This window comes from Salminus brasiliensis, chromosome 9 (assembly GCF_030463535.1).
Source record: "Salminus brasiliensis chromosome 9, fSalBra1.hap2, whole genome shotgun sequence".
In the NCBI taxonomy this organism is placed as follows: Eukaryota; Metazoa; Chordata; class Actinopteri; order Characiformes; family Bryconidae; genus Salminus; species Salminus brasiliensis.
The window spans coordinates 36,417,754-36,438,789 of record NC_132886.1 but is presented as its reverse complement, the minus strand read 5'-3'; the positions used below and the strand labels follow the sequence as shown (position 1 = coordinate 36,438,789).

The 21,036-nt window shown below is 42.5% G+C and overlaps 1 protein-coding gene across 1 annotated transcript in view; it reads right to left on the bottom strand.

The window, feature by feature from the left end:
* Positions 1-21,036, bottom strand: part of clstn2a (calsyntenin 2a) — a 293,892-nt gene that overhangs the window by 57,541 nt on the left and 215,315 nt on the right. The window contains exons 6-8 of the mRNA XM_072688297.1: positions 18,678-18,863; positions 13,804-14,061; positions 8,660-8,781 (exon numbers count right to left, since the gene is read on the bottom strand). Of these exons, the coding sequence (XP_072544398.1) occupies positions 8,660-8,781; positions 13,804-14,061; positions 18,678-18,863 (566 nt within the window). The remainder of the gene's footprint in view (positions 1-8,659; positions 8,782-13,803; positions 14,062-18,677; positions 18,864-21,036) is intronic.

Sequence of the window (21,036 nt, the reverse complement as noted above, 5' to 3'; positions counted from 1 at the left end):
GCAGCCAGTGACACATAAAACATTTCACTGGTAAAGGCAGGAATGGATATTATTAAATACCAGCAAATTCGGAAAGAAAACACCACACCATCTGGAAAAAATACTGAACATGTATATATTTATTCAGGATTGTCATCTGTCTGCTTCAGTCCTTATTCTTTATATTCTTTATAACCGCATTGCCTTTCATCTCCAGTTGGTTTTAAATGCATATTGTTTCTATTTATTGTTATTATTGTAATTATTGTATTATATTACTGTGTAATGGTATTATATATTGTGCCATTGCTACTGGCTGTTAAAGTTCCTTTGTGATCAAAACAGTATCTATCTATCTGTCTATCTAAACACCTCAAAATACACAATGGACTACATCAAGAGGCCCTCATAGTCCCCAGACCAAAAAATCATTGGAAATCTGTGGATAGCCCCCAAGGAGCAGATGCAAAAAGGACCAAGAATCTCACAGAGCTAGAAGCTTTTGGCAAGGAAGAACTGAGCAAGAATTGAAAGACACGTCTTTGTCCTCAGCCCGATTTGCATCTGCTGAAAGCTCCTCAGTTTCTGTAGAGTGCTATTCAAATTCCAAATCACATTACAACTCTACCATGTACCCATTAAAGCAAGTGAGCATCCGAGCATGACGTGCCACTCGCCTGATACGAAAAGAAAAAAAGTACGGCAGTTTAAGGGCGGTCGACGAAAGAAAGCCTTAGACACAGCCCCGCGTAATCAGGGGGAGATAAGGGTACACAGGGTGTCGCATCGACAGGGACCGAGTGTAATTTTCTGCTGTTGTCGCGTAGGTCGATCATCTGAGCGAGGATGGCAGCGAAGCTGATTGGCCCAGAGCCTGGGATGCATGTCGAGGATAATCAGAGATGATGAGGGGGGCCTGTTAGCTTCAGTTTCGCACTGTAAACACACTGGCACATGTGCGTTGGATCAATGCAAGGCATGATTAATGCGAACATAGCTTTGGCTATTGATCAGAACTAACACGTGGCGATTAATGGGCCATCGCATTACGTCTTAGCCGATATTGTCATTGATCTTTTTTCTTTTCCTCCTCAGCAATATGTCCAATCTGGCTGTGAATCAATGCCATCATTTCAGCAATGTTACTCCTATTAGCATTCACAGCCTGTTCTGACCCTCCACTTGGCCTATCAAACTGCCATATGGAAAGATTTGGTTAAAGGCCCAATTCTTGGGATAAATAGGATATATTTTCTGGTGTGGACCAGATTCGTGAGAAAAGGCATTGCTCTAAACATCTCTGCAACAGACTCAGATCTCTGACTTTGCTTATGAGCTGTAGCCTAACTGAGATTCAGTCCTGGTTCCTAGTTCTACTACTAAAAATTACCATTAGCTGGTCTAAGATGATCCACACTGTTAAAAGTAAAAGATCCTCGAGGAACGTTTCTTCAGTTTGAAACTGTGGAGAAACCTCTTCAGGTGCTCTGAGGAACCTTTAAGGAAACTTTTTCTTCCTCAAAGCACCTTAAGATGTTCCTCCACAGTTTTTAAAAGTGAAGACCTTGATGGTCAAGGTGACCAAGATGGTGGAAAAGCTGGTCTTCTAGGCAAGCTGGTTGACCAGAATAGTGTTATGTTTTCATTTAATGGTTTAGCTGGTCTGTCAGCATGACCAACTTTCATCAAGCTGGTCAAACTGCTGGAATAGCGTGATTGACTAGCTTGGCCAGGCCACACTGGTAAACTCAAACCAACAATAAGTACCATACGCTGATCAGGAGATCAGCTGGTCAGTCAGCTTAACCAGCTTGACTAGCTTGAGCTGGCCAGGTTGTTGGTGGTGGTGTTTTTTTTTTCCAGCGGGCAGGTGGGTAATTGGGTAATTTGCAGCAGGCCAGCCTCATTGACCAACCCAGGAGGACCTAATAGCCTCTGTTTAGTAAACATTGGGGCAGGCTTGAACAGTAGGCATCACCATGAAAGCGACCCATCTTACGATCCATTAGCGTGAGCAATGGCGGAGATGGAAAGCGAGAGGCAAGAAAACAAAGCACAGCCAAAACCCTCTTGACTCACTTGTGCTTTCTCGCCCTCTCTCTCTCTCTCTCACTCACTCACTCTAGCTCTCTGTGAAGAAAGGGGGAAGAAGGTAAAGAGACAGGGGTGAGGAAGATTGCAAAATCAATAGGGCTAAATGGAGTTGCAGCGGAAGCCATTGAATGTTCCCTCAGTGTACTGATGAGACTGCATTTAGTCGAAAAGCCCAGCAGCCAACACCTCTCTCTCTCTCTCTCTCTCTCTCTCTCTCTCTCTCTCTCGCTTCCTCTCTCTTTGCCCTCTCCCTGTTTCCCGTAAAATATTTCTGCTGTGATAGAGTCAAGCCATTTAGCTGGATCAATGTCAGGTTCTTAATGGGATGCAATGCTCCAAGTTCGCGAGCACCATGCTGGGGGCGGAGACTGGGTGTCAATCACTTCATTTTCTACAGAGAAGTCTGCTGCCATGCTGACACCCAACGGTTTCCTAGTACCTCCCTAAAGCAGCAATCAGCTGTCTGGGTAGCACACACACTCACGACTAAACTAAGATAATAATTTCATTGGGATTTCTAATTCTAATTTAATTCTAAAGAACCAGAAAACAGGCAGAGAAAATCCTTACGAGCTCCTCGCACCCTGGTCACAACCCCTTTTAGCTGCACACCCGTCTGCCAGACGCTACAGAACTATGTCCACTACGATTGTCAGACACAAGAACAGTTTTTACCCTCAGGCCATCATCATCATCAACAGCTGATCACCATCATCAGCTATAATAAGTTGAGACGTGGAGCCTCCATGGATTGCATCAGTGAGCCTTGGGTGAACATGATGCTGCTGCTGGTTCACCGGTTGTCCTGACCATATTTGAAGAACTTTTGGTAGGTAGAAATCACCCCAGAAGACCAGCCTGATGTTTTGGAAATGATTAGCAGATATTTATGAGACCTGTTACCTCGCTATCCTGCCACTGAAAACCTCCTTTAATGCTGTCGATCCATTTTTCCTTTTCTTCAGAGAATGTTGAGAGGATTCATGCAGAAGTTGGATGAATTCCGATCTGGCTCAGTCGCGCTGCCATGTATCGGATATGTCTCGGATTTCAATACCACATATTAAAGTGGCCTAAATCAGAATAAATATGTCAGATTCAGAGTGTTTTCAGCTGTTCAGAGATTACACATCCGTGTCACATATGCTGAACAAGATCGGAATGTAGTCTGATTCGGTCCGATTTGGATTTCACACTAGTTTCACACATCAGTTTCACACATCTGAAACTAATATAACATTATGTACTATTATTTATTCTTAATTATTTATCCAAGTAATACCCAGATCAGACTTTGGCTCCATTTTTACCTGAATGTAGCCTTCAAACGTAGTCTGATTTGGTCCGATTCAGATTTCACACTAGACATATCTGAAACTAATGTAGAAGACCACAAATAACTAACAATGAGATCAAGATTCGTGAATTTCTTCAAATAACAATTATCTATCTATAGTTATTTATCCAAGTAACACGCCCATCAGATTTTAGCTCCACTAAAGGATTTCATTGTCACTAAACGTTATCCTCCAGCTTTACATGGCCGATTAACAGTGCCACCTGGGGGAGGTGAGAAGGTGAGAAAAACACTCACATACAGGAGCGAGAGGAGAGAGAGAGAACGAGCGCGAGTCGGCTGCCTTCTGAGATCAAAACGAGCGTGGTTTGCTTACTGGCTGTCAGAGAGAGAAGACACTATTATCAGTCGACGCCAGAGTGGAAGTTCAATGGGAGGCAAAGCAGATGAGGGGTGGGTAAGGAGGGCGGACAGTTCTGCGTTTCCTCACTCTCTCTTTCTCTCTCTCTCTCTCTCTGCCTTCAGTGCCTCGACATCACTATATTTGAATGCATCTGCCTATTGCTATTCAGTCGTCCATAACGGCTAGAAATTTGCATTATTGTGAAAGTCAATTTTTGGACTTGTCAACTTTTGGCATGTCTAGCTCTAAAACAGTCAGCAGGGCAACAAGTCGCATGACGCTTGAGGTTTTTCAACCAGATTTCTGGACTCTTTTTTGGCCATTTTATTAGAAACCCTGCAGTTTCACTGTACAGGTATACATTTACATAGCATCTCCAATGTTTATGTAGAATCCTGAATGTGTCAATAAGCTACAAGTGAGTAATAACTGATATCGTAGTGGATCACGCTCAACAATAACTACGCCTTCAGTCTGTGTCCATGTTCTCTGTTGACTGCTTTGACATGTAAAAATACAACCCACCAAAAAGCAACGAGTTTGCAGGTAGAAGCAGAATCCTGTTACTTTGACAGGTGTCTCCGTCTCTGTCTGCTGACTTCAGAGGTTGTTTACTTTGGCTCCCGCACCCATTACCCGGATGGGCTGCGCCTTGCCGAAAAAAAAACAAACAGCAGGCCGCTATCGTTTTGAAGAGAGCTCATTTTCCTTTTGACCTGTAATGAACTACCAGTAGCCCGCAGGCATACCGCGCCAACTCCCCGCTGCGAGGCTGGACTTTGTTTGCCGTAACGATCACTCACAGATACACCGGCTCTTTGTTTTTCCCTCTCAGTCATATACTGGCAGCCATTCACAATTACCTGTACACAAATACACACGGCCAAAGCCGGGCAATACAGCCAAAACACAATTCCACATTAATGTGGTTTATAATACATGGTAATGTAGTCGTTATATATTTGTTATGTGCCACTATATGGTCTATCTGTTCCAGAAATGCCAGGATGAATAGATCGATAGATCTGATCCAGAATGACCAGGAATACAAATATTTTACATTGCCTTAAATTGAAATTATGAAGGATTATGAAGGTTTTTGCTTGCTCCTCTAATGTTGGCATAATGGAGGTACGAGGTAGCAGGTAGTAGTTCAGACAGTGACGATGTATACAGTATATCTGCATGGCTACTGGGTTTGAAAATACAAAACATTAACCCACCCGATTGTAGCTCCCCCTCGCTCTAGCAATGCCCCCGACACTAGGAGGGTAAGGACTTAACACATATCTTCTTCAAAACATGAGAAGCCGGCCACCGCCACTTTTCAAACGATGCAGCATCGAGGGCAGCCAACATGCTCTGAGGAAAGTGCTGGATCCCCCATTTCCACCGCACCAGCTAAAGGTGCTGGCCGTCTACCAACCTGGAAAGAGCCTGACCAATTGTGCTCTCAGACTCCGCAAAGTGGCATGGCTTAGGATTCGAACTCATGACGCCTGGGACATAGTGGCATCACATTAGACTGCTGAGACACTCAGAGCCCCCATTATCAGTATTTTTAACAGCTGCAGTTTATCAAATCTAAAATCTGGGGGGGGTTGCAGTCCCGCAGCATCCCTCATTTAAATATCCTTTGCACTAAATGGAATTTCCACATTTCTTGAGTCACTTGTTTTACATCCACAGGAGTTCCTTTGCACTTATCTGTACTCTGCATGACTATACCCAAGTATGCAGCAATACTTATGTTATTTTAGATTCAAGACCTATGACGGCTTATAGTGACGTACCATCAATAAACACTATCCCACACAACAAACGCATCACAAGGGGTACTCTCTGTTTAAATGGGATGTCGATTAAAAAGTCTTTACTGGACAAAAAAACCCTGTAGTTGTATATAAATTGGCAGTGGTGGAGATTGGACGCAGAGGCAATTTGCAATTGCTGACACAATTGCAGGCTCTCGTGGCGCTGGAAACAGATGTTACATTGCCTGTGTGATCAGTCATATTTCTACATCAGGTTGTTCTGCAGAAAATTCCCACATCGGCAGGCATTTGGAATATGCCCAGGCTGCAAAACCTAAGAATTGATCACTGAAGCACATAAAAGCTCTATTTACTGTAAAGAGTTTTGAACTAACGACCATGCTGAAGTAAAGGCCTCAAAGGTCATTTTCCCAGGAATACCCAACATACAAGTGCGTTGTGTAGGTTTACAATTACAGCTGCTACCCAGTGAATGAATGTCTGATTTAGAATTTAAATTAGGGGAGAAAAATAAGTATAATAATAATAATAATACATTTTCAAGTAATTCTTTTTTTTTTTTTTTTTTGTTATTTGACTAAATAGACCAGCTCTCTAGGAATTAAAGGTCATTAGTCAATGAAACAGGTCAATATCAACATAGAATAAGTCATTATTCAATAAGACAGGTTAGTTTTTCAGAAAAAATAAGTAATTATTTAATTATATAGGTCCAAATTCCTAAAAAGATGGTCATTGTTTTGACATAAAAACACAACATGCTGGTTGAAAAGTCCAAACTTTATAATCTAGAATTAATGCTGGTTTAAATTTCCAAACTTTCCAGTCTGGATTCGATGCTGTTTGTAAAGTACAAACATTTCTAACTTCATTTGATGCAGGTTTAAAAAGTGCAATATTTTCTAATTTAATTTGATACTGATTTAAAAGTCAAAACCTTCCTAATTTCATTTGATAATAGTTTTAAAGTCAAAACTTTCCAATCTGGATTTAATACTAGTTCTACTACTAACTAGTCCGGCTATACTATACTACTAAGTCCAAACTTCAAACTAGAAATATTCTGAATACATAATGTGTTTGGCCACTGTTTGAATTGTAGCAGCAAATTCTTCTCTTACGTTACTGTGTTAATCAGTATGCATATCAATCATATCTGTGTTTATGGACCTTTAATAGCATATATTGACTGACTTACAATTAGTTCTACATAAAATGTAGTTTTGTTGCTGAAACAGCTACGGTCTAGATGGTCATTAAGCTTTATAGGTCCTCAAATCTTGAGATTTTTGATCCGAGTGTTGATTCTTAACTGGCCCCCTTCCCCTCTCTGTTGTCTCTTTGCATCTCTCAGTTTCAGGGTGTTTTGGCAAAGTTCTCATCAGTTTATTCGGAAGTCACAGCGAGTACATGCAGAGGACCAGCACTCCATAGAATCAGTGATGTTTCGAGTGGTGTGAAAGGTGTGTGTGTGAGTGTGTGAGTGGAGGGAGACTGCAGTAGAAAATCAGCGCAGGAGAGGGGCTATCATTACGTGTGCTGAAAGAGGTCATTGCTGCAGAGAGCTTTTCATTCTGATTACAGATGTCTCACCATAGCCCTGTGTTCTCCACAGCAGGAGATGAGAGGCATGATAGGACACACACACAGACACACACACACCACACACCCCTTTACCATGAACCATGAGTGACTCAGAAGATCCTCCACCTCTGCAGAGGAAAAAATACACCAACAAAGATGAACCGTGGCCGTCTCTGGTGGAAACCAATCAAATGGCAACATTGCATGCCTCCTCCAATCACAACAACGTTTGCAAAGTCACAGGACTGAATCAGTTATGGATTATGAACCATATGTGAACAAATGCCTGAAAAATACAGAACCCTTTGCAAACGAGCCCTTCATTGCACCCACCAACTCAGCTCAGCTAACTGACATTTAATGCTGCATGTTTGAAGGTGCAGCTTCTTCCCAGCTCTGCTAATAGGTGCATTATTTACTGCTCATGCCATCAGGTTTTCACCATATCTGGACTTTTATAATAATAATAATAATAATAATAATGTTAATTTTTAAACATCCAGAAATGCTTCAGGTCTTTTGAAAGCAAGCTCCGTGGACTTAAGAACACTTAAAGCACTTGAGTTAGCGAATCGAGGTTAAGATGTAAAAAATGTAATATCACATTAAATCGTTCCTGCTTACTTTAAAGTATTAAATTATTTATTAGGTTTGTATATTTAAAACAATATATACAAGTTAAAATAAATGAAAATACATTTACATACAGAAAACAAGCTTATGTACTGTATTTGCTGAAAAGATATGGATGACTATTGACTAGTAATCTTAGCATTGTAGCTTCAGCACAAAATCTTTTAGGCTTATATATATATATATATATATATATATATATATATATATATATATATATATATATAAAACATTTTATTTACATATTGTATTAACAGAAAAGATTTGGGTAAAGTCTGACTCCTTGTGTTTTTTTTTTTGTTTTTTTTTTATAGCAATTTTAGCATTGTAGCTGCAGCACAGAATCTTTCAGGCTTACTTCAAATATTAAATATAATATTAAAAATAATATATATATATATACACACACACGCACACACACACACACACACACACACACACATATATAAGTTGTTTATGTTCATAACAAACAGATGAGTTAGCCACACCACCATCGTCCACTCACTGCACCAGCCAAGAACACTGATGCATTAACAGTGATGCAGAATCCATGCTTTTCTGATACTTCAAAAGTCTCTGAACTCTAAACAAACCATAACCTGAAAAAAAGAATGAACAGCACAAAAGAAAGGAAGCAAGAAAAGACAAAGAAGGTCATCTTTTAAAGAAAAGTCTCAGAAGGTCCTCCTCTCCTCCTCTACAAAAGGAAAAATCTGCTGACCGTAATGAGCCACGGCTGCGCAAGACATTTCAGAAACATGCTTTTTGGCACCAGGCAGGATTTACAACCGTCTAGCCAAGTACGCTGGACCCGCCAAACCCCGCCCCCTGCTTTCCAAACCCCGACACAGCTAGTCTGCGGTGTATGCGGCGGGCACCTGAGGCCTCTCTCACCTGCTCCAACTTCCAGTGGAACTCGGCCGGCCTGAATGTGTCCATCTGTGTGAAGTCCCTCCGCAGCAGGAAGACCAGCCGGCAGTTGTGAACGTACAGTGAGTAATGGTGCCTGTTCATCTCTGCCAAGCAGAAAAAAGAAACGCATCAGCAAATACAGACCATGTACATCTATCAAACCTCGACACGACCATCTAATAATGTATACAGACATTAAATATATATATATAAATATAAATATATAAAGGGAAAAGGGCCTGAAGCAACAATTTGGACACTCTACATCAGTTCTTCATGTCTGTTCTTCCTTGTAAGTCTTGACGTTCTTGCTGCCCTCTATGCATGGCTCTTTTCAGGTCTATCCCCAGATTTTAGGTGGATTTGACTGAATAACTGAATTTTGTGAGAAGGGCCACGCCCCAAACTCCTCCTCCTGGCCCTCAAGCCCCTTATATAACCCCGCTTCTGAGTCCAACGCCATGTGGAATAAAACCTTCCACACACCTCCACCTTGGCTCCTCCCTTTCTTCCTTCACTCACCATGACTTCTCACGTTCAAACCTCATAAGTTCACAGGGTCTGCTCAATCTTCCAGTAGGTTCTGCTTTGCCTTTAGGGTTGCACCATTAGGGTTGCCCACACAGGAATTCGACCTTCGCTGCCAAGCCATGGGGAGCAGTAGGTGCACTGCTCATGGGTGTTTTAGTCATGGCCTGACGGTTCAGGGGATTGAACCGTCGACCTTCCGTTCACAAAGCTGCTTCTCCAACCTTCAGGCCATGGCTGAACCCTAACATAGTAGACCATGCCCAGACGCCCACTTCTTGGCTTAAGCCCTATTCAGGCTAAGGTCATTTTACTACGGGACGTCTGTAGAATTTACGAGTGATTTGCCCGCACAACACCCTGGCATTAATTAGCAAGATGGGAGTGGCTACTTGATTTACGCACTGCCAACCTGTGACCACTGACCAGTAAATTCCAGCACTCTGGTTCTCTGTAGCTAAAGGCAGATTTTCCCTAGTTCAAATCTTGGTACCTGAAGAGTTTGGAACTTGGCTGCTGTTCTGTTCTGCTGCTTGGGTTCAGTGGAAGGCTGGAGTGGGCTACATTTGTGCTGAATGGAGTTCTTTGGACAGTGAATGAGGTGATGTAGGAGTCGGTCACTGTGCTGGTTGGAGGCCAACCAGTGTGCTAGTGCAAATTCCCTGGAGGCTGGGTTAAGACGCATATGACAAACAAATACAACTGTTGAAGGCAAACGTGTGGTACGACTGTCAGCCACTAAAAATAAAAAAAGGAGAAAGTAGAAAATAGCTAAATCTAAACAGCTGTCACTTTCCCTCCTAAATGGCCCTAATGGGTTTCGAGCAGTAAAGCTGTCACTCCGGCCTTATGGGTGTGTTAATGCTGTTCCGTGCGTTAAGTGATATTGACGTGTGCCACTTCGCATTACGCCTCCAAGCGTGGTCAGAACACTCTGTTACCTGTCAACGATTGCCTTCGCACTTTACAGATACTCTGCCTGGAAATTCTCTTGATTGATCAAAGAGGCCTGTCCAGTTACTTCTGCAAGGTAACACAGGCACACCCGTTTTGGTTCTGTACCACGTCAGGACATATGGTATATCCCTTATGTACTGTATTCAGTATGCAGGACGCTCAGAAGCACCTACTGTACATAACACTATATCCCAAATGCAATAATATGTCCCACATGTGCTTAATACATCAGTGCTCTTTTATTAAAAAATTGTGCAAACACACACACACACACATACAAAAACACACCTCGCCTGACCCCCCTGAGAGCCAGCCCGTGTGCCTCTGGCTTTGACCGGCGTCTCACGCGTGGCTACACTTCAGCAGAGTGGGTGAGAATTGATTAAGTCTCACACTCACTCGCCGTGACGCCCGTGATCAATTGGGCTCAATAGAGGCCTGCCAAGCAGCCGGCTTCCGTCACAGCTACTCCAGCGTCCTCCCTGGACCATCGACACACAAAGATGTGCAGGACCAATGGTGCATCTGCCGCAACTCTGTACCACAACCCTCGACCAGTGACTTCTCATAGTGAATCGGGCCTTACTGGTATATTATATATACATTTTGATTATATGGATATGATTTATCTGTACTGGTGACAGATAGCTAGAGGTTCTTTTTATAAACAGTTTTTTGGAGGGGGGGGGGCTTTCTGAAATCAACACAGGATCAAAATTATATTATAAAATATACAATTATACACACACACACCCACTTAGATTATTAAATTAGTACTCCAAATGGTCTTATTCAAGTCAAGGCCAAGACCTCTTAAACTCCTGCTAGTGATCATGATTGACTACAGCTGGTGCCTTGTTCAGTGGCCATATAAAAAGTGTTTGGCTCGCCAAAACACTGTTCCATCTGTTAAACATGGTGGTGGTAGCCACCATGGGGGGAGTCTAACAGGTCACTGACCTCAAGCATGCTCTGGGCATGGTCTTGATATGCTAATATATAGATATATATACACAAGCTCGAGCCATAACTGGGGGGAGCAACTGCCTCGCGTGTGGTCTCTTGTCTGTCGCTTGTCGTCTCTCGGCTGGCTATGTGCTGTGCTAGTAGGGCGGGGTATGAGTGGGTATGAGTGACTACAGGCCACACAGGGCAGACACTCCCACCAGTCGCGGCTTGAACTTTAGCTCGCCAGGTTTAGTTTCAGCTCGCTAGATTGCTCTGACTTTGAGACAGCGGAGCCATGTTAGACTTCTTATTGGTCAGGGGAATGCTGATGTAAACCTGACCCACTTTTAGGACCGCCCATTTCTCATCAAGAGGAGATCAATACTGATAAAACACAGCAGCTTGTGATGCTGCCTTTCAGTAAAGACAGGTTGAGTCTACAAAGCATTCACAAGGAACTATTAACAGTTGATAAGTGACCATCATATCTTGAAAAAGGGACTAATCAGAAAGCCTGAATGGCAATGCGAAGTCAATATGGTGCTCTTTGGTTGCAAGGCTGGAATACTAGTTACTGGTTACTTAATTAAATTAGGAATTAAAAAGTGCCTTTATTTCCAGGGCAAATCCCAAATGCCTGGAGCTGAATAGAGAATGAAGGCAATGACTAGGCATCTGTTCTGGCACAGCCATTTTAACACTTGCAAAATAGATTTTTTTAAAAACTTTAAAGCATTTAGTATGTATTTGTCGTACCAATAATAAATTCTACCCCCAATATCACCAGTTATCAGAAGTTTTAGCTCCCTAAAATTGGTAGCGCAGCAACGCATTCATATCAGTAAGACCCTAATAGCTACTACACTCCCTTTTTGTCATCTTACACAGCAGTCTTCCAGGGCACGTACCTGTTCTGCAGCTACCATTAATACCAAGGATGTCTAGAAATGCAGAGCACAGGGCCTCTCTGGGGGGAAATGAGGTCGTGTACTGACCTATTCAGTACCGCTAGATCAATTCCGCTAGTCCTAATCTGTAGCCCTAATCCATCCCTCTAATCAACTCCACTGCTGCTGAGGGAGTCTTTACTTTGCTCTGTCCCAGTTTTCCCCCTACCTTACTGCACTCCCTACAGTTTCTTCCTGACCTGTTCTATTAGCCCTCATCTCTACACCTAAAACCGGGCTACCGGCTCACGCAACAGCAAGGGCTGTTTGTCTGCCCTTCCAGACTTTTCTTCCACAGTGACAAGGGCTGATACAGCTTGAATACAGACTAGCTGTTTTGTGACTATTTGGTCGCACCAGAGTACCTCTAGATATACCATATGCCATTGGTTTAGGAACCAGGAAGGTTCCGCAGATCCTTTGATTCTTCTTTGTTAGTTTGTTCCTAATAACTGATAACCTGTTTATTCAGAAGCATTTTGATGTGTTTTATAAGCATTTTATGGTCTCAGTATTTAGTTATTTGTATTTGACTATTTTTTCTATTTTTGACCTACGTGATCACAAAAGTTAGGTTTTATTAATAATAAATTGTATAAATTATTTGCATGAATCATTATTTGCACAAGTCATTATTTATTGTTTATAGCTACATATAATTTTCTATCATTTCAGTCTTTAGTTTAAGGAATTTATAAACATATTAATAGTATGTTAATATGTACAATATTATAAACATAAGTTGTTTTGTCAATTGCTTGTCAATTTTTAATCTGGTGTGTGAAACATACATTACTCTATAAATAAAGTCTGATTGATTGATTGGTGACCTTTTGTCCAAAACCACCCATTACTAAGTGATGACAACTTACCTAAAGCACCTAGTTATGATTTGGCTAAAAGGAATAAGCTACTGTAAAGTTCAGCCACTGTGGACTAGTTAAAAAGGATTGCTCGACATTCCTTAACTATTCTTTACATTTTGGCACCTTGTCAGTTGGAAGAAGCAAGGAGTGTAGTCCAAACACAGTGTAAACTGCTCATACATTTACACTCATTTTACACCATTTAGCAGACACATGTATCCTGAGCAACTGTCACGTTGATGTAAACACAGCCTATTAAGTTCTATGTTGTTTAAATTGGATAAGCTTTCAATCAAAACACAGAAACATCTGCATCAGAATAAATATAATTAGTGAAAGGAGGCGGTCAAACTTTTTATATCTAATTAGCGTGGAAGAGCTAATGTCAGAGCGCTAAAATTCAAATACAATTTATTTACATAGCATCTACAGTACATTTATGATTGTTCTGCCAATAACAACTGTCCATAAATGTTGGATTGGTTTTATATAGGGGGGATATGGAGTTCTGTCATCTCTGTTTCTCTAGGATGATTCAGTTGTACCACTGTGTTGAAACTACCTTCACCATGTTTGGAAGCTGTACTTTAGCCTGGCTAGCTCTTTTTATGCTATTTATAGCTATAAAATGATACATGCTTATATGCTTCAAAATGCTATACTCTAGCCATGCGTGAATTCCCGTGACTTCTACACAACTCAGCAAATCTAACACATTCATGCTGAAAAAAATGTGTCATTGACGCAAAGCACTGAATGCTATTTGAGTGGTAACTGCGCCTCCTAGTGGGCAGACTTGCACAACATTAACAATCCTATAATTGTATTGTACTATAAGTGTTTAGCAGACAGACCTACTGGACCTGCAATTTAGCCTTACCGGTCTTGTCAGAGTTACACAGAAGCGTCTCCTTTTCGGCTCTCAGTCCAGGGCTTGGGCCATGCTTCATCCAGGTCGCAATGGTGAACTGGTCTGTGAGGTTCTGAGGCACCACCCGTTCAGGAATGTTGGCGGCCTGCCGTCCATCAAACCGGAAGATGAGGTCGCTGTCCCTCCCGCTGTCGGTCAGCAGAGAGGCCGTCCAGTTTGTGGACGCGCTGGGGGCGGGGAGAAGATCGGTGCTGCCCGAAGCGGCACCTGCAGAGAAGTAAAGGAAATACATTTTAGCTTTATAAGAAACCAGGCTGCTATTGGCTGAATAGAATAGTCAATGGTATTTCAACAGTGTGGAACCAAAATATCTTTAATTATTGTATAAAATGACCTCTATTATGTTTCCTGTAGCATTTCATGTGACCCTGCCTGGTGAAGGACTCAAGCTCTGCCCTCATAGTCTTACGATGTAGAACACATATTTACTAGTGTTTTTTTTACTAGTGGCAAACACTGTGGTAGTGATGCTGGACGAAGCCAGCCGCCACAGCAGTAGCGTTGATAACTCTGCAATAGCGATGAAAACACCAGGGTAGCAATGCTAGGCGAGGCCGACATTGCTAATACCGTAATAGCTAAAATGCTAACTCACATCAGCAATGCTAACTCAGATAGGTACCCTATGTTCAACTGTGAGCCAAAAAACATCTCAGAACATGCTAAACCTGAAGGCAGATGGGCTACAACAGCAGAAGAGTTCCATTTCTGTCAGTCAAGAACAGAAAACTGAGGCTGCAGTGGGCACAGGCACACTTTGGGTCTGTTAATACAAATTAATCATCACTTGAATGTTGCTAAGCATGTACATCCCTTCATAAACCACAATTTTCCCATCTTCTAACAGCTACTTCCACCATGACGTTGCACCATTACACAAAGCTAAAGTTGTCTCACACTGGTTTCATGAACATTACAATGAGTTCAGTGTTCTTCTTTGGTCTTCCCAGTCATCAGATCTGAATCCAGAGCCAGAGCTCAGTCACACTTCTGCCTGCCCTGGCTGTAGTCTGATCCGGCTGCCCTAAATATGCAGAAGATTGCACATTTCCAACTTTGATCAGGACCCTGCCTCTCTTCCGTGTTCAGTCATGCCTCCCAACCTGCGCCTTATTTGGGAGGGTAGGAGAGGATATTGAATCTTTTCTGTTCGGAGGTGACAGGACGGCAAGCGCAGTGGGACAGAATGAGCGATGAGGCGCACCGGTGACAGAGCAGAGTGTTCTCATTCTGCAGCCCAAGATCCCTCACCTCCCCACTCTACTAGAGCCAGAGTAAGAGAGAGAGAGAGCGAGAGGGAGACAGGAGGAATATAACAGCAACATTGCATTTAAGCTATACAATATTTATTCAAGTCGATCAATAGAAGGCGATAAATACACCCGCCAGTCTTCAAGCGAGTGTCTGAGCTCCTTTCTGTCAGAACCCATTCCTCGAAATACCACTAAGGGACAGGTCAATGAGATTCCATCTCATACTCTGGCTCTTTTTTTTTCCAGGGCAGTCTCAGCCTCAGCAATGACCCTTGTCTTCTTTTCATCAAAGTTTAGTATCGACCCAGTCTGGCCGTGAGTAACAGGGATGACTCGAAAGCTGCACTGTAAACTATTCTCTTCCCCTGAGCCTGGAGAAACTGCCAATCAAGATTGATGTTATTAAGCTGCTGTGTATTAATGTTCAGTACTCAGCAACTGTTTGGGTTAGCAAGAACACAGAAATTGTCATTTCATGTCAAAGACAACCAAAAACACTGAATTTTGGAGTAGGAGAATGTAGAGTAAGGAGCCTTGCCCAATGACTCCTATTGGTGTAGAGTGGTGTGCTTGCCCAGCCACACCAACATAATGTGAAGTCTATGAAGACACGGTTTGGCAAATTTGGTGTGGGGAACATCCAGTGGTCTGTGGCCCGTACCCCACTGAACAGCTTCGAGATGAACTAGAACATCAATTTCAAAGCAGGTCTTCTCGTCCAGCATGACTGCATGGGCACAAATTCCCACAAGCACACTCCAACATTTCTAGAATGTCTTCCCAGAAGAGTGAAGGGGGTTACATTTACATGTATGGCCTTTGACTGAGTGGCCTACATTTCAGTCATGTTATACAGGAATGTAGAGTCAGGTCTCTTGCCCAAGTGCTTGCCACAGGGCAGTGCGGTGTTGTTACCCACTATGCTACAGTAAGCACTACAGTAAACTCTACATTCATGTGCTCTAAAATCCTGTGTGTCAAACTATAATGACTTCTTACCAGGAAATTTGTTGGCAACTCATTCAGGTGCAACTTTTTTTGTAGGTTGGTGGGGTGTTCTGAAGTGTTTTGCAAGCATTGTGGTTCCTAATCAAACCAAGAGTGGTTCTTTTATTGTATCACGCAAAGAACCAAAGCACCATTTATTCGAGCACCTTTACATAAGGTTTGGGTTAGAGATAATTTCGCAAATCGAGCTGATGGCCTCATTAAGAACCCATTCCTCTCCTGTGTTCACGCGTGGATCTCGCTGCTTCTGGGTGTTGTTTGTCTAGCAGAATTAGCTAACGCACTTTGGAAATGGGGAGGTGGGGTACCTCTCCAAAACAAACGCCGCCTCTGTCTTTTCCCCGCCATTCTCATGCTTCTACAAATTGATGTTGCATTAAAGACTAAACTAATTATAATTAGTTTTATTGCATATTAGATAACGATTATAGGGCTTTGGAGGAGGGGAAAAAAAAAAAGCCTCTGGCTTGTGAGGCGGGCGTGCGAAAGAGGCGGTGAAGACTTTTTTGCATTTAGATGAGCGGATCAAGGAAGCTTCTGGCGGGCCATAATTCAAGGCGCTTAAAGACTCGGCCCAGGCTCAACCAATAAACACTTACTGCCACATATTGCATATTTAGAAGCTGGAGCCCCAGAAGTCTCCAACGAGCCACATGGGAGAATGGAACCGAGGGGTTGGAGAGAAGGTGGGGTGGATGGGGGTGGAAGGCAGAATCCTGCATTAGCACCTGCCAACCTCGGACATTATTCAGGCCCTTAACTCATCCTGCTTTCATTTATCTCCCATAACAATGATTTATACAATAAGAAAAGCTGACTTCAAATCGCCTCACTCTCAAGGACTCTTTCATTAAACTGACAGCCGTTCTTCACTGGGCCAGACTGTGGGGAGCAAGAAATCAGAGGCTTTAGAGAACAGCACGTAGGCCCAGTTTCGAGAGAAGAAGGGTTGCTTGAAAGAATGCAACCATGATATAACTGGACTATACAGGAGAGGGCTGAGCACGTAATAGGACCTCCTTTAACCGCTGGGCTTTTTAACCCGATGGATTTTAGACAACCGGGAGAAGCTGTATATAACAAAAATCCACAATAAAAGTCAGGTGTTGTGGCATTATGAACACTGTCCTTCAGTAAAACATATTCTGGTATACTCCAGGAACCTTTAACCCACATTATTTCCAGCCCTAAGCAGTGAGGAGCACCTCAGAAGGTAACAGAACAGTTTAGAGTAGCATGGAACTGCGGCGTGGAACTGTTTGATAGAGGAACATGAAGACATAAGGTGATCTCAATGGTTCTAGAGCCGTGACTGTGTTTGAGCCACTACTATTCCTCTAGTTGTTTGTCTATTTTCTGTCGGTTTTGCCCATCCGTCTGAACCACACTGTTAAAATACTATGTTCCTTTAAAAACTTTGGAGGTCCTTCAATTTAAAACTGTGGAGGAACCTCTTAAAATGCTTTGAGGAACCTTCAAGAAAGGGTTGAAGGTTCCTCCACAATTTTTAAATTAAAGAACCCATAAAAGTTTACTAAAAATAAAGTGACTTTACTACAGTATTAAAAACCTTCTGTATAAATTCTAGAAACACTACGAATAGATCGGTATTGGCCGATAATTAGCATTAAAGTATTCAGATCAGATTGGGAGGGCAAAAAAAATGAATTGAGACACCCCTTGTAAATCTGAGAAAGTAAGATTTCTTACTACATGGATCTATCAATAGTGCATTCAATTTTAAGCCGAAACCTTGGAAACACTTTTATTGGATGGTTCATAGGTGATGCCTCGTAGATGCTTATCTGACATTCAGCTAAAATTCAACTGAATATTTATTAAATGCAGCTGAATCCCTAAATTGAATGTAAATGAGGTCCCCAATATCAAAATCTAATCTATGTGCTTGTCTGTACGTTTCTCTAGAACAGACACAGACCAACTCTGACTGATCGTAACCATTTAATTATATCATACGGCCATTTAGAAAAACAAGTGGCTTCCAAGTAGAATACACCCCTAAACACAAAGTCACATGGATGTGTTAAGTGGGAATACTTAAGGATGACAAGTCTTGGCACTCCAGACATGGTGGGGACATGACTCTTCCCCCCCCCCCCCCACCACCACAACATTAATTACCACAGATTGTCATTTTAAGGCATTTCTCTGTTCTTGCAAAAGAACTGAAAGCTCATTGCCTCAAGCAGCTGCCTCAGCACATCCATACTGTACACTGAGCTGTTTTGGCTGGTTCTTGTCTTATTTGTGTAATTATTTAGCACTTTTTGGATCATGTCAACAAGGCTGAAGAGGGCGATAAAGCCTGGTAAATAAATAAATAAGTCAGCAGGCGAGCACTTTCACTCTTTAAGGCAAGGTGACAGATCTCTGAAGAGCAATTTCAGCTCGTCTTTCCCCCAGAGCAGAGCTGAGTGATGCCAATTGTTGACTTCACTAGCTTCCCCACTTTACTTCACTCCCAGCTCAGTGTGTGCTGCACACAGAGCGCGTGGAGCCTTACGGCGCCCAGGAACATTTTCCCAGCACGTGCAAACTCACCGCAGAGCTTCTGAAGGGACTTCTCGGAATATGTTTCTCGGTCGCAGCCCTTCCCTATGTGGCTGGTCTGCAGTTCCACCATGGCCCTTACCGACGACAGCGGGCCGTCGCATGTCTCCAGGTGCATCTTGGGGAACAGCTGCTTGCTGCCCGTTCCGGGCTCGTAGTCCACTCGCTTATTCCAACCTGCATGGGTGAGAAAAACAGAAGAGTTCTAGTTGTAGTATTTAGGCAGATACAGTGACATGCTTTTTAACTGGTGGAAACCTCCAGGATGGACTAGGAATTGAGAGGGCAGACAATCATGTTTGGAGTTCCAGTTTTGTGAGTGCATGACCTTACTCTACACCTTCTGGAGGTCCCTGATACGTGGTTGGTGTGGTGCAACAGATAACGCCACTACCTGCCACTGAGCTACCACACCATGTGGGAGACTGGGGTTCGATTCCCAGTCCCGGTGGGACTGCGCTACACCAACTAAATTGTCCTTGGGCAAGACTCCTAAACACTATACTGACCCACCTCTGTAATATGAGTAACCCTGGAAGTCGCTCTGGATAAGAGCGTCAGCTAAATGCCATAAATGCAAATGTAATGTAAATGTAGATACTTCCCTGGCTGTGCAAACAAGCGGCAGTACAAGGTTTTGGTCTAACTTATCGCTACCACACTACCAGAAATCCTACAGAAATATAGATATTTGTACAATTGCGATGGTGCTGGGACCAATAGTGCCCTTTAAAAAGGAGGTTCTTTAAAAGTCTCTTCTCTATAAAAACAACTTGCCTTTTTTTGATAGAACTGAAAAATAGTTCTTGCGATGAAACAAAACTGGAACTCGGGAGGAGGATGAATAAAGCATACGCTAAAAGGAAGACTACAGTGAAGCATGACGGAAACTCAGTGATGCTCTGGTGCTGCTGTGCTTCCTCTGGCACTGGAAACATGCAGCATGTGGGCAAGATGGATGCAATCAAGTCACAGGACAATGATCCCAAGTTCATCAAGGCTTGGTTTCAGAAGAAGTCCTGGAAGATTCTGAAGTGGCCGTCACGGTCGCCTGACTTGAACCCCATAGAAAAATTTTGGTGGGATTTGAAGAAGGCGGTTGCAGCAGCAAACCCAAGAATATTAGTAAACTGGAGACCACTGCTTATGAGAAATAGGCTGAGATTCTTCAGGAACGCTGCCAGAAGGTAGAGTCTGGCTATGCATCATGTTTGCTGCAGGTCATAACAGTAAAGGGGTGTTCTATTAAGTACTAAAGACGCTTGTCATGAAGGGGTTGAATATTCTGAAACTGCAGTCGTCATTAAAAGTGGCATTTTGTGTTGAATCTGGAGAAAGCCCTTGTTAGAGAGCCCTCTTGCTTAGAGCAAGTAGAACCAGTTTTAATAAATCATATCCAACAGGTATTTTATCATAGTCAATATGGAGCTATTTAAGCATTCACAGTTCTTTCTCTCAAGGAACCTCAAGGAATCATCTTTTGCAAGGCTATAAGCTTATTATTTCTACAATCAATACATACAGTCTTATGCAAACGTGCGGGCACCCCTGATGACAATAGTTCAGATTTTTGTGCCATCTATAAGGGAGTTTGCTACACCACATACAATTACGCCGACTTGACCATCCCTCCTAGCAGAATCTAGAACCAAGAATGGAAGAGGAAAAGGCCTGTTGATGCTTTTCCTGCTTTTCTTACTCATGTCAGTTCATCCTCCCAGTCCATTTAGGGAGTATATCTCCAAGCAAAATGGTTCTATTCAGTACTAGCCAAAAGGACATGACTGCAACCTTAAAAATACTTCTTTAAGGGTGCTTTAGTAAAGGCAATGGTTTAATATAGGTGCATGACTACTCAAAGAACTATTCGTTTAAATTGTTCTTGGGTTGGTTAAAGAGTTCAGCTCTTGTATCTTTTCTAAACAGTTTCTTATGAATGGTTTTCTAATAAATGGTTCTTTAATACCCCATAAAGGTCTCTGGCTCTGTAGGACCCTTTTGTTGGGGATTTTGGTGGAACAAAGAGAAAGGTTCAGTATAGGAGTTTCAACACATTAAACTTTTAACCTTCTTTTAAAGAGCCAGATAATACATTCTTCCCCAGAGAACAGACCGATAGACAGGCGTTCTCTTGGTCACCTTCATTTGCATTCACCGGGACATTTGTTAAAAGCAGCTGCCGCTGGACATTTCCATCTGATGACTTTAAATCGTGGCTCTTACCATGAAGATGAAACAGCAGATTTACGCTCACCGGCCTTCGCTCTCGCTCTTTGTGTATAATTCAACACGCTCACTGTTTTGTATTCAATTCAGTTCACAGATATTCCCTGGACCTGTTTTCCCACCT